The sequence below is a fragment of the Acyrthosiphon pisum genome, chromosome A1, assembly GCF_005508785.2.
Source record: "Acyrthosiphon pisum isolate AL4f chromosome A1, pea_aphid_22Mar2018_4r6ur, whole genome shotgun sequence".
Taxonomy (NCBI): domain Eukaryota; kingdom Metazoa; phylum Arthropoda; class Insecta; order Hemiptera; family Aphididae; genus Acyrthosiphon; species Acyrthosiphon pisum.
The window spans coordinates 135,118,859-135,133,717 of NC_042494.1; the positions used below are offsets into that span (position 1 = coordinate 135,118,859).

The window sequence follows — 14,859 nt, forward strand, 5'->3', positions numbered from 1 at the left end:
TATATACATATGTGTAGGTTTTACGAAAGAAAACCGTATGCCGTAAATAGGGGTGCAATAATTTTCCCTCGCGAAAACCCGCCGAGTATACACACACGTCCGCTTGGGGCGCTAGGGGCGCGAACGGTCGAAGGGCGTGGGAGGGACACGGGTGTACGGTTGATGATGGTGTCGGGGACGACGACGACGACGACGACGACGACAACGACGCCGCCGCCGCCACCGCGCGTCAACTATCACGAGCGCCGGGCGCCGCGGCAGTCAATACAAGACCGTCCGCGTTACGGTACAGACCTCATCGTCATCGCCGCCGTCGGTCGTCGTCGTCGTCGTCGTCGTGCAGCTGTCGTGCGTTCGTGTGCGGCAAGTGCGCGGGTGCAGTGTCCGTCGTCTTACGCGGTACAGAACAAAACGTCCACTGTGTGTCGCGAGCATCATGACAACGCACTGACAATACAATATTTTATTATCAATCGGCCGGTGTATGTGACCGGAAGTGTCGAACACCACCACTTCCGCCGCGGTACGCGTTATTAAATTTTCGTTCGAGTTTTCTCAAACGCCTCTATAACGCGCCTCTACCGTGAAATCTAGCAAAAGTCTAATTACATTATAATATATATTACATTATATAACGTCGAATCGCGTTAACGTCTGTTGACATTTTTATTCACGCGGCCGTCATGTGGCCGGAAGACTCACCACCGCGGAGTTTTGTCGTCACGTCGTCGTCATCCGACGACTGCCGTCCACCGTCGTGTTAAACTATCCGCCGCTGCGGATTTTTTCGTCTGCTCCACACGGTCCGCTGCCATGCGACCGTCGCCAGACCACCGGCTCCGCATCGCCGCCGCAGTCGTCGCGGTCTGTGCCCTGGCTGTCTACGCGCCCACAGGTGAGAATAACAACTTATCACTATAATATTTAATACCTGATATCGTTATATTATTATTAGTCGTACTCCGCTGACTGTAACACCTCAGAATAGGTGAAATTTCACCTATTCTGTCGTAACACTAACTAGACTCCCTGGGTAACTCTGCCAAGTGATCTTATATGCACCATGGATACGGGGTCCAGATAAAGATTTGCATCGGTCAGATAACATATTATAATAATATACTCGTCCACTACTGTACACGGAGTGTAATTGATAATAATATTAATGACAATGATAATAATATTATATACCTGAAACTCCGTGAGGCATATCGTCTCGACACCTGTCGCACGTCACAACAACTTAAATCTTACTCCACCTCTTCCCTGCGGCGTATGTTGTTATTATGTAGGTTCTTCATCGTGCAGAATCCGAAAAACCATTCTCTTCAGAATGGCGCCCGTTTTATTTTCCTCTGTAGTCACACGGAAATGAGTTTCTCGAGGAGACTATTTTCTCTCTCTTTTTTTTCATCAAAAAATGTTTTTTTGCGTTCAACTTGCGGAAACTCAAATTTAATTACACGGATATTAAAATACATCTCTGGTGTTAACTAAACGTATCGCACGACTGCGGAGCGTTCGTTAATAATGAATTATGTGTATTTCATCCATTTTGATAATACCAACGAGTTCGCTAATGACTCCTGCAATTAGCGAATTCATTTGTTTCCGATATCGGATAGGGATAGATACACTGCTATAATAATAATAATAATAATAATACTAATATAAAAAAATTACTACGTAAAAATCGCCGTACAAGCCAGAGACCTAAAACCAATAATCGCTTAATACTAAACTTCTAAAAGCATATATTTTATTCCATTGTTTGTTTGTTGTTTTTTTTTTTGCGGATTTTGACTCAGATTTCTCCGGAACGTTGCAGACGTGGAATTTTTCGGACCGTATTTCTCGTATGCGTGATCCTTGGCTCCCCGATAAAAAGCCACCCCCTGCATCCGTCCCTTAAGACCTTTGACGTGTACCTTTCATAACGCGGCAGCATATATCGTCGTCAGAGGCTTAAGTCCTCTACACTCCCCTATGCGCCGCGAATGAAGTGTCCTCGTCTTCGAACTACCACCGCCTCCACCACCCTTGTCCGTACTTTTCACCCTTATTTTTCATCACTGCGCTTTGCTCTCCACTTCATTTTTATACCTCTCGTTCAGTGCAATCAAATTACCCAAAGAAATAATTTAATAGTGCTAGCTTTGAATTTAATAATAATTCAGCGTCGACCGGATTTATACTTCATCAGTCGACCATACTGATTCTAACTAGATCTTCTTTTTAATATCTGCATTACATTTAAATTACCTAGTTTTATACATTTTCCATCATATGATTATCAAAAGTAGAAGTTGACTACAACGCACGTGACTTCAAATTTACAATTACGAACTGACAACTATAATATACGTGTACTTACATAACGAATCTTATCAATTTTTAAAATCACGATGTCACCAATAAATTGTCTATACAAATATATATATATAGACGTGTTATTCGACATTTTGTTTATTTGCAATCATCGTAATGATCTGCCAATGAAAAATATTTATACTTATAAAAAATTACTTTTACGATTGTAGGCTGCAGTAGACAACATCATTATTAATGGACTAGCCCTTCAGAGAAAAAAATGATGTTTTATTTTTTTTATCTTCGTGGAGTAGGTAGTATATCTCAATTAGGGTGTTCATTTTGCAAGTTTTTATCGTGTTCTATTATAGCGTGTTCAAAACGCATCAATATTAAATATCGTGATATTTTCATTAGACCTGCAGCAACGAACACTGACCCATCTCACTTAAGGTAAATTACATAATATGTACCTACGTCTGGTTTGAAACAACATATAGACATTTGCGTTATACACATCGAATACATATACCTACGTATAACTAATAGGCAGGTATATAAACAGCTGGGGGGTCTGTTTTATAGGTGTTTTTATTAAACAAAAATATTAGTTCGTTCGATATAATATATTATACGGTTTATTTCGGAATGTTTGTTTTTCTCTGAAAATAATGGTATATATTATAATCCCTTATTTCAGATTGGATATACATATAACAATGTTGTCGATTATAATATAAGCACGTACTTTTCTATCGGGATGAAAAGGACATATACGTTGAAATTTTAATCTCGTGTTTTCGCACGAATATCGGAATATATTATTATGACGATGTGTAAATATTTTAATAAACGTTAGTATCCGAGATAGGCACTATCGTGTTAGAACACGGAATTTCAAAATATATTATAAACAATGTACACGCAGTCTATAGTTAACAATATCCGTCGATTAAAAATTTTTTTCTCTATCATTATTATGAACAATCGATTTTTTAGTATACATAGATTGAATTCACGCACCGGGGTACGACGAACGCGCGTAACAGTTATATAATATAATACCGTGATCATAATATTATACTTATTGTAATAGCGATTAATGATAATATACAATTTTTTTTCGCGAGATTTTTGCATTCGGCTTCCGTGGGCCGGCGGAAATAATATTATTACTGCTGCTGCAGTTCAGTCGAAGTTTTTCGTCACACCCGGTCGTTTCCGCCGTCCCGTAATCCCCGTCGCACGTGTTTGCGCTCATTAAAGGCGGTCGCGAGTTTACACGGCGAGTTATTATGTATACACACGACCGTCGGGTGGAGGCTGGTGCGGCGTGGTTAGTGTTTTCGTATTGTCAGGTGTACAAATACCGGAGATTTCGCACGGTTAGGCAAAACACTTCTGGCTGGCGGGGTGTAGCAGGGGGCGGGAAGGGGTTAGGTCGGCGGTCGGGTGTGTGTGCCGAGCAGTAGTGGGCGGAGAAAAGTTTCATGAGAGGAGCAGGAGCAGGAGGAGGAGGAGGAAGAAGACGAGGTAGATGGAACAACCGGGTGGCAGCCGGCAGGAGCCTGTGTTGGGGTTATCGTGATGTTGCTGCTGCCGAATGCGTAACGGCGGATATTAATTAACGATATAGTATTTTATTATTAATTACGCAGCTGTAATAACAATATTACTTATACGACGTATAGAAAAGTACCTGCACCCACACCATACGGCCTCGTCGCACAAAGGTCTTTTAACCGAGTTAGGAAAACGAGAATCGTGGTCGTGCAGGTCGGGTGCACGCGGGCGACACTGTTCCGTCTCCGCGGCTCGCTGTAATCCGATGTGTTATTTAGTAAGAGTCCTTTTGGACTTTTCCGTATTCAATTTGAAACGAGATTTCCCTTTGAACTCGAACTGATAACATCCGATATAGAGAAGACATTATAGTGATTATACGCCGACATTAATGGCTGTGGTACATCATACACATATATATTTATTATTATAGAACTATTTCCACCCTAATAATATTTTGCAATCGGTTGAAACGCCAAGAGAAACGTAGTATTATCGGCACATTGAATATAAAACATTAATAATATAATATATATATAATGTTATAACATATTGATTTGACTGAACATTTTAGCGAGTACTCTAAATCAATGGAACAGCGTATATTTTTGCAGGCAAAAATGTATATTGTTATGCTATTGCATGCAACATCGTTTATTTTAGAACAAATCGAGTATAATACTCGTATTATGGTAAACTATGAATGCATAGTGCTCACTATTAAGTTTAGTTTATAATACGGAAATACTAAATAATATAATATATTTTTCGATTAATTGCAAGAACCCTGTTTAAATTATTCTAATAACATCAGTTAAATAAATATTACTTACATTTATGGTAATATTTTGAACTTGGTTTCTTGATCAATTGGTTTTATCATTTTGAATAATTCGCGTTTATATTTTGTTCCAAACAAATTAATAACATTATATTAAACTGCTATGTTCTCAATAATTCACAAAACTTTTAAGATTAATCGAATTCATCGATAAACTAAAGATATATTTTGATGTTTAATGTTTTCAGTTCATTAGTATTAATCAGAAGGCGAATGATTAAGGTCCCAAATAGTTTAAAGTGTCACAGAAAAGACAACTACGTTGTCTCGAGGGACTTTCGCATTAACTTGCACGATTTAAGTTTTGGGTAAATACCATTAGTATACATCTCGTTTTAAAACAAGTTTGATGTTTTTTCCGGTTAGTTGTCCCATAAACCGTATTGCTTAATGAACCAAAACTAGTCATTAAACTTGGTATGATACGTATACAAGTCATCATTGTGGGTTACAAAACAATTTAGAATGGGCTCTTTTCGAATAAACACGTTTCTTTTTCGGACGCATAAAATGCGATACCTACAAAAACCAGGGCAAGAATGAAAAAAAAAAACTTGAAAAAACAAAACTTGCCTTTAAGTCTTTATTTTTAATATTCCGACATTTCGTTTTGAGTCCGTTCTATATTTCACTTTTTATCCAGCAAATAATAGCACCTACTTGCACACGCATTACGTACAAACTAAATACGATGTTATTATAATGCATTAAACGAAAAGAACGTACACAAAGTTGTATAAAAGTTCACCGTGGTATGACAAGGCTCATAGATATTGGACTATCCGTTTATTAAAAGTCGCGCAACTTCGCAAAAACTTCAGCAATAAACGCCTTCTCCCCGATGGAACATTATGCAGGCTTTTATTTCAAAATGAGCAATTTATTTTATCTTTTTTATTCTTTTATACTCTTTTAACGCCGAATTCAAGTATGATTTTTCCTACCTCACACCAAGAAGAAATTAAATGTTGAAAACTATATTTAGGTAAGTTTTAGTAATTTTTAAGCAATCTTATACACAAATGCTCTGAATATTAATAATATATACGATGTTGTATTAGATTATAGTCAAACATCCTTTTTTAATTATTTATTACTATATTAAACTGTATAAGTATTTTACAGTTAAACAAACAAAAATACTGAACTTAAAATAAATATTATAAATAAATATCACTGGAATAATTTCGTTTTTAACAAATAGTTGAAGTATAATACAATTGAATTTAACTGTTATAAAAATATGTTACATGTAGGTAACCTATTAACATTTTTTACCTTTATATTTTACGGAAATGGTATGTCATCAAAACCAAAATATTAAAAAAGACAAATTACCACTGAAACTTAAGTAATATTTCAACAAAAGTATTAAACACAAAATATATAATTTAATAATATGTTGAGTCGTATAATTATCCGTTATAATTACTAAATGCTTGTAAACCAAAAGGTACAACTGTAACACAAACTACTAATTAGGGATTCATTAAAAAACAGGTTTTTCGTTGTTTTGGATCTTCATGTCAACTATTAAAATGCTTAAGTTCATAAATGAACAAAATGTCGTCTCACCCATGCAATACGTTTTATGTAAAAGTTTCAGTCACTATAGTTCTGAGTTTGTTTTTAAAGTTGGCTGCAAACTTTTTGATGTATTCGTGTGATATAGACGATGCGCCGTATACTATGTGAATTCAAATGTAATTTAAAACTGTAAAAGAACAATAAATTGAAATAGCCAATATGTACCAAACTCGTACAGTGTACAATATTATGTAGTCAGACAGTTATAATTAATCGTTCATTACAATATTGAAGGGTGGATAATTGGGGAAAATCCAAACGGGATATTAATTATCAGAGAAAGAGCTAGTATACATTCACGGTTTGCATACTCGCATATTTATTATTATCGTGTATATACCTACCGCTAAATTATATCCTAACACTGAAACCCGTCTGGTTGAAAAGTATATGGTTACAAGATTTTACGATGTTTAAAATGGAAATAAAAATGTCTTAACACGCTATCACATATGATGGTTGGGTATTAAAACGTAAGCACGTATAAGTAAATAATTGTAGAGGGGTCCGTGTACGTGGGCCCGGGGGCTTAAAATAAGCTATGGCAAAACTTTTGGTTCGCTTTAATTAAACTCCCAAAGCCCGTCTGTCTGCCTGCCCACCGCTGTTCGGTTGCTTCTCCATATATAAATCTTGTGGTTCACATCTTCCACGAAACTACGTAATTCACGCGATAAGAAGGTGTACACGCCATAGTCCCGGCGGAAGGCCCCCCGGGAGATAGAACCACCCTTCCCGACCAACTCGTCTTCACCTCGTGCAGGTAACAGTGTGGCTGCCATTAACGTGTCACCCGTACACTGTGACAGATAAGTAAATTGTATTTCTCTTAACCTACGACGACCCTCGTGGAAGGAGAGGGAGATATATATATATATAGATAGAGAGAAATAGAGAGAGAGAGAGAGAGAGAGATAGTAAGAAAGGGGCTTTATCATATATATGATACAGGGTATTAAAAGTCTTAACCTGTTAAGGAGGTGGGTCTCACGGTTGAAGGGGGTGAACTATGATAAATCTCCTTTCAGACGGTCAACATCTAGTGTAGTTTATATTATATACGTGTATAGATCGGAAGGTCTTAAGATTAATTCCAATGTCGCAGACAAAGTAGGGGGAATGTAAAGCTCCAATACAATACCCCTCCCCATTTCATTTCTTCTAGTCAGGACTATTGAAAGGCTCAGACAGGTAGGAATGAAAAACGAGGAATTGTTAATACTGCAAACGATACTAAGAAAATATTCTAAACACAAAAGGGGAAAAGGCATCGGTAAAGTAAATTACGTAAGTATTGATTTTTTTAAATTTAAATTTAATCTACTCTATATGAGTTTTGTCCGATAAGAATTAAGTAATTCCAATTGTGTTTTTATTCAACACACTGAAACAAATAACACTCGTGAATATAGTACATTAATCATTTAAAAACATTAAACATGTATTACGAGTTACGATGGAGTGTATGATTTTTCATATTTAAAAATATATTAATTTGTGAAAAGTTATAGACTTGAGTATTTTTAAGATTTACATTTTAACAGGAAACGTAATAATCTTATGTCCAATAAAAATTCTACATAATTGAAACACAATATTATCCGTAATTTCAATAATATAATACTATTAATGTTTATTAATGATTCTAAAGGTACCTATTATAGTAAGATATGAAACTGAAATATAAATCAAAGTAAATCTAAATTCAAAAGATTAATGTATAAGTTGTTGATTGAAAAAAAATATAAATATTATCAATAAAAATATTTTATTTGCATTAAAGAAAAAAAATTGTATACTTGTCATCAACGTTGGAATATGTATATTAGCTAATGGGTGATTTATGCGTCACATTTATAAGATGATTCTTAGCAAACAGTTCGATGAATAAAACCAACACTCAACACAATTCTATTATATGTACCTTATAAAGTACGGGTGACTCATTACAAAAGCATATCTATTTGTGGTTTATGAGAGGAAATGACTGCAAAAAATGTGTTGGACGTCGCGGAGAAACGTGTTACGTGTGCCTATCATTATGACGATGAAATCGCACAGACCTACACGAGACGTGATAACGTTGGTAAAACCCACGCGCGTTCTGGTTTACCGGAATTTATTCACGACGGAAACCTGATGACTTGAAAATTTGAATTGGAAATTAACATCGATCAAGCATAATATTATATTATTATGACGTGCACAACCGCACATTCCTTAAAAAATATAGGTAAACAATAAAATACAGATATATAACTACAGCTAATGATATCGGATATTCTCAGAGGTACATGCGTATTATACCTAGGTACCCGCTATTATAATATATCTGTAGGGGCGGTATATATATTATATTTCTGGTCACTGCAATCGGCGAGGCGCTTAATCGAAATAGAAACGAAAAACAAAGGTGTCGGACAGTCAGCGATAAATAACCGTGTGACGGTCAGTAGTGGATGGTCGTTTGCGGGATGGCGGAGGGGGATGGGCTGCAGGGGCGTCTGCGAACGGAGGACCCGGAACACACGACACTTGTCCCCGGAACCACGACCCTCACGACCGTCGCCGTGGCGCGCACTGTCCTATACCGAACGTGCGGGACCTATTAATAAATAACGGTTTGCCACTTAAGTTTAACCGGACATCCATTTCCGGAGGAAGAGGAGGGTGTGGGACGGTACGCGGTTGTCCACCGTGTGCCACGCGTATCGCGAAAAACTCTTCTCTATTCGGGGTCGGCCATTACCGAAATTGTAATCGACTAGGGGGAGGGGAAGGTTGGACGGCAGCGGTGGCTGCGGGCCATCGGACGACAATAGATTAGGCGGGATGGAGGGGGGGTAGGAGAAGAAAAAACTACAAAAACCGGGGCCAAACTTTTGCGACGCGTATCGGCCGTGAAACGACAACGTCCGGCCGCCCAACTTTTATACGGTTCACGGATCTCCTCGTTCGCCACGAATATATATATATATATATATAAATGGGTACGCGCGTTTCATATTATACGCAATGATATAGATAAAAGTTTCCGTTCGATTGGGAATGATGAAAGTGTCCAAACGGAGAGATTTATTCGACGAGGGATAAAGTTTACACGGTACAGGTGCTCTGTCACGTCGAATCGCATGAATTGTTTTTCTTTTCTTTTGCTTTGTTTTTTTGTTGTTATTTTTCAGTTTGTCTCCGTCGGTCTGTTTGTCTTTTGTCGATAGATTTTTTGCGGCGCTCGAAACGAATTGCTGACTAGGAACAAAAAAAAAAAAAAACTATAAACGAATACAGTATTATATATTATTATTAAATCGAAACTCACGCGGTCCCACAACGGGGTAGTCAAGGATACGTCCTGCGATGGAGCAGTGGCGCGTTGTGTAGGTTTTATGCATCATAGGTGCGTGTGGTGGCGCCTTTGAATGAGCATACATACCGCCGATGTGAACTACTATTATAACAGTCCGCCGCTCGGAGAGACGTGTCACACGTGTGCTCCGTTCTAAGGGAAAAAGATACGAAAAAATATAATATACATAATAATACACACGCACTCGTCGTCTTAATGGATATTAAATTTTATATTCTCGGTTTCAGACGACACACGTGTGGTTATATGTGGTGATCCGTACCGTAATTTCCAATCCCCTCGCACTGTACGAGTGTATATAGTGTATAATATAACACTTAAGACGAACAATTTTTTTTTTTTTCAAGCGATATTATGATCTAAAAGAAACATCTAAACATAATTGATGAAGAAAAAAAATATAACATGCTTACTAGGTAAATTAAAAATATTCATTAAAAAGAAAGAAAAAAAGCAACAGCAACAATATGTTGTGGAAAAAAAAACTAATATTATAAAACAGTAATAATATTACGTTAAAAAAAAACAAACTATTTCCACTCTTTATTTCTGGTTTTTTCTCTTCAATTTGTTTATTTTTTAATACTAATAGTTTTTCATATTGCCACAATTTATTTACTATAAAACATTATATTATTACTATATATTACTTGTGTGTGCATAATATAATAACGTATTGTATCATTCAATCAAACGCAGAGCAACCGTTCAAAAACGAATCGTCTTAATTACGGCGGCGAACCGATGTATAACAATAATAATTACGGTCGTTGGTGTAATCATCGACTGAACCGCATAGATATTTGTAACGCAGCTCGCGTAGGCGCAGCCATAATATACGCTATAGACTCGTGCACCCTCGCCGACGTGCTGAAAACTTGACACACAGCTTTCCGTGTTATTAGGGGCTCGCGGACTCGGCGTTGAGGTGAAGTAGACAGAATAATATAGTGTGTACACTACTGTACATGTATATAGCTACATAGGTACCTCCTACGGGATGAGGGGAGGGCAGCTGAATCGGATGAAGGGGAGGGGGGAGGAGGAGGAGAAGAAGATTTAAAACATCCTCTACGCAGTGGGTATTATTATATACGAGGGTCGTGACGGATTATCTTCTGGAAAGGTACGAAAGGGGGATTTCTGGAAATTACAACCGCGGAGACCCGTCCGGGGAATTTTCGGCTATTCCGATGCCGGCGACGGCGGCGGCGTGTGGACGGCGAGGGATAGCCGCGGTGCTCTACAGCTCGACGGAATATTACCGAAATCCTCTTGTTTTCCACAGAACCCTTCGTTTTTTTCCCACCCCCTCCCACCCCGACGTCCTTTACGCCGCGCACGCGCGCGCGTCCTCCTGGCTTTTCCCATATATACGCACCCCTAAACCCTATACTTTCTCCACTCCAACCGCCTGCCCCGCGCCGCGTTTTTGTTATTGCCTATTCAGTTTTACGCGGGCACGCGATTACCTTGGGCCGTGTCCGTAATTTGTTTTTATCGTCATGTTCGCACGAATGAACGATTTAATTTTACGAGAGTATAAAAAAAAACGAAAAAGGCAGAAAAAAACGTAAAGATTTTTTTTCAATTATATATATTATTATTATGCGCGCGTAATAGTTTGAAGTCTAATAAATGTATAGGACCTATACGATAATGCGGATACACGTCGCGTGGCGGTATACATATTGTTATTCTCTCTGCAGTAGATACCGCGGATACCTAATATATTATTGCGAGTTTGAGAACTCTGCTCTGGAGGTATTATAAAATAATAATATAGGTATAAACCTACCGAACGATTTATACCTATATATTATTTATTATATAATATATCCCGCAGTCGAACGTCAAGCCATTCTCGTCGTGTCACAATAAATATATTATACCTACTCTCGCTGTCGGTTTTATTATGGATCGTGAATCCTTTGGGACACCCATTGTTTTCGATGCGCGCGTTATTTGTGTGTGACCATTTTGCAGTGCGCCCCTCAAAATTTGCATTCGTATGAAAATAAAAAATACATACTATATGACCCCTGTCCCGAAAGTTTTCGAATTCGTCGATCAGCGTTATAACTCCGTTGAATATATCAATAACCACATTGTTGTATAGAGAGAGACGGAATACATTACAATAACATATGCGATATAAATTCATATTTTATATACGATTTTATTGTTTCCGCAAAGTTATGGTATTGCCGCCGTATTTCAGAACTATTGCCAAAATATTCAAAATACTTGACTGGAAGTAATACGATTTAAAATATATGTAAAAATCTTTTTTTTTCCGTGAGTAGGTACCTACTACATAATACTTACTTATTCCTCGAGATTTTCAAAAAAACTAAAATAAAGAAAACGTTTTCTCATATAATACGATCATTGAAAAATAAATTCAATTCACTAAAATATAATAAAACATTATATTATAATATATTATTATATTTACTATATTTAATACCTTATTTTTAATAAAACTTTCTATTTGATTATTAACAATTATTAAATTATTAAAAAATTGTGATTTATTAAAACTATTTTAAGTCAACATATTTTGATTTATTCGGTATTTATTTATACAATATATGTTCAGGAATATCGGTAGTTCAAACACTTGTATCATGCTATTTAAATAATAAAAAAAACAAATCAAACAACGTTTTGGTTACATTTTATATTTTATTTTATGTTGTCTATACTCGACGATAACAGTTAACAGGCTAGGCCCAGACCACTTATATTCTTTTAGTATCAAATATGTCCTCTCGTCTTATATATAAGTAATAAAATAAGCAATTATTGCTATAATGTCTTAACGGTTCTATCAGCTGTCCGAGATATGTTATTTTTTTGGCCATCGTACCTATCCCGGTCATATCTGAGATCAGACGATACACTGCGTAGAACGTGTCCGAGAACATGTGAACCGATCACTTTTGCCTTTCACGTTGATTGATAACGAAGAATTATTGTGCGACGCCGCTGAAAATATAATTTTTAATTGACTGATTTATGACGTCGGCCGGTCGATCGACCGGAAAGGCAATGCGAAAACCGGTGCCAAAAAATGAAATTCGGATCGGTGACGGAGCCGACTATGCGGACGAGAAAAAATTAAAAAAAAAACCAGGCCGTAGGAATTTTCAACCGCAGAACAATAGGGCCGAACCCGTGCGTCGTCGTCGTTATAATTTTTGAGTATGATATTTTTTTGTATTTTTTTTTATAGTTTAAAATCTCGTGTTTGTCGCTCGTACTGTGCTGCTGTTGCTGCCAACGACGGTCACACAATAATAATAATAATAATAATATTCTCGGGGCCTCCGTCGGAAGTTTCGCGGTGTGTTTTTGCCCTTCTGCCACGACGACGACGACGACGACGACGTTATAGTCAGACTATAGAGAGCAATAACCGAGCGCGTCTATATAATGACATAACAAGACGTGTTGTAGGATATTGCCCAGGTGACTCGCACCGGCATATTATTTCGCTACACTCGGTCCGGTTTTTTCAGAGCAAAGGGTGCGGGTGTGTGTGTGTGTGTGTGTGTGTGTGTACGTTTTCCATTTGTTTTTTTCTATCTCGAGACCCAAATACTCTAGACGAAGATGACGCATTCGATAACATCGATCAGCAGATATGTCCAGATCGTATTAGCCGGGAATCCGGGGCGGCTCGACACAAACGCCGCACGATCATAGACGGACGCGGTGAAAAAACATATTATGAGCATATGAGATAAATACGAGGAAGGGGGAGGAGAGATCCGAAAATTCAAACGATCGCAATATAATAATATAATATTATGTACCTATATACCTATATAGTAGATATTACACGCGTAGATATATATATGTTAGTAAGTCGTCGATTCCGGAGACGATTGAGTTATTTATTTTTATGTGGATCGATAGCTATGATTTCTTACGACTTAATTTTTTTTCTCTCACTCTCCGCGCGGCCTTCTTACATAACAATATTATCATAAGAACAGGAGTGCATATTATCATTTCTGCTGTAACAATAATAATAATAATTAAGATAATAACAATCGCCCGAAAAGGATATACACAGCCGCGGCACCGACATCATATATACCTAACAATACGATACGCAATAGTATACCTATTAAATAGACAGTGTTCGGCGTTACGTAACGCTGCTGACTATAGGGAAAATCGGGCAGAGGGTAGTGGAAATCTGCAGTAGCGTTGCGTAATTAATGGCGTGAGAATTGATGGTGGGCGCTGTAGATGATGGGCGTGGTGAACGGAAAACTTTGAAAACGGAAGCATCTTCCGCGATCAACGCGGGTAGGTGGGCATTATAATATTATTATTATTATTATTATTATAATGATGTAAAACATCGACTGAAAATATATTATAAATACCTACTTGTATATTATAATATATTTATATTCATTTTTTTCCAGAGATACAAAAATAAGCCATTCACATAAATTTACCTTTCTTTTAAGAATTCGATTTTATCGATAAAAACGTTCAATGGGATGAAAAAAAAAAACAGGTTTTTTTTATTTATTTCGGATTTTATGACCGTTAATGTTTCTAATAAATTGGTAACTGAGAAATAGTATAAAACTTCTTTAATTTTTGAAAACATCGAATGTTAAACCGGAATGCACTATTAACTCTCATTTCACGCTTATATTTTATTTATCGTTTTAAAGAAAATATTTTAATACTAATGCGTGTTAACGAAACTCCTAGGAGTGGACTTTAATCAAATAATAATTTAATAATTATTATAGACATTCTCGATGATCCTGGTATGTATTATACACAATATTAGAATCTATACTACACAATTTTTTGTATAGTTTGTAAAACTAGTATAGGAAGACTGCCATTGACGATATCGATAACTTTTTGTAACACAATTTGTTCTATTGAAATTAATAACAAAAAAAAATCGACTGCACCGTATTTTATATTACAAGAATGTATCTGTACTGTTAAAACCATTCAATTTGCACAATTAAACGAGAAAACAATAAGAACGTGACCTAATTTTAAATTAATTAAATTAAAATATTTCAACAATTAAATCACAATAAAAGCAAAGTAATGTTACAATATATACAGTTCTATCTAAGCCGAGTTCAAGTGTAACCCGACTATTTACAAAATACTAAAACTAGCTTGTACATAAACTACT

The 14,859-nt window shown here is 36.8% G+C and overlaps 1 protein-coding gene across 1 annotated transcript in view; it reads left to right on the forward strand.

Annotated features, from left to right (window-relative positions):
* Nucleotides 1–247: 247 nt before the first annotated feature.
* The window catches only part of LOC100165536 (protein sax-3), a 74,932-nt gene continuing 60,320 nt past the window's right edge, over nt 248–14,859 (forward strand). Inside the window, exon 1 of the mRNA XM_001947992.5 lies at nt 248–895. Within this exon, the coding sequence (XP_001948027.2) occupies nt 814–895 (82 nt within the window). The 5' untranslated portion in view covers nt 248–813. The remainder of the gene's footprint in view (nt 896–14,859) is intronic.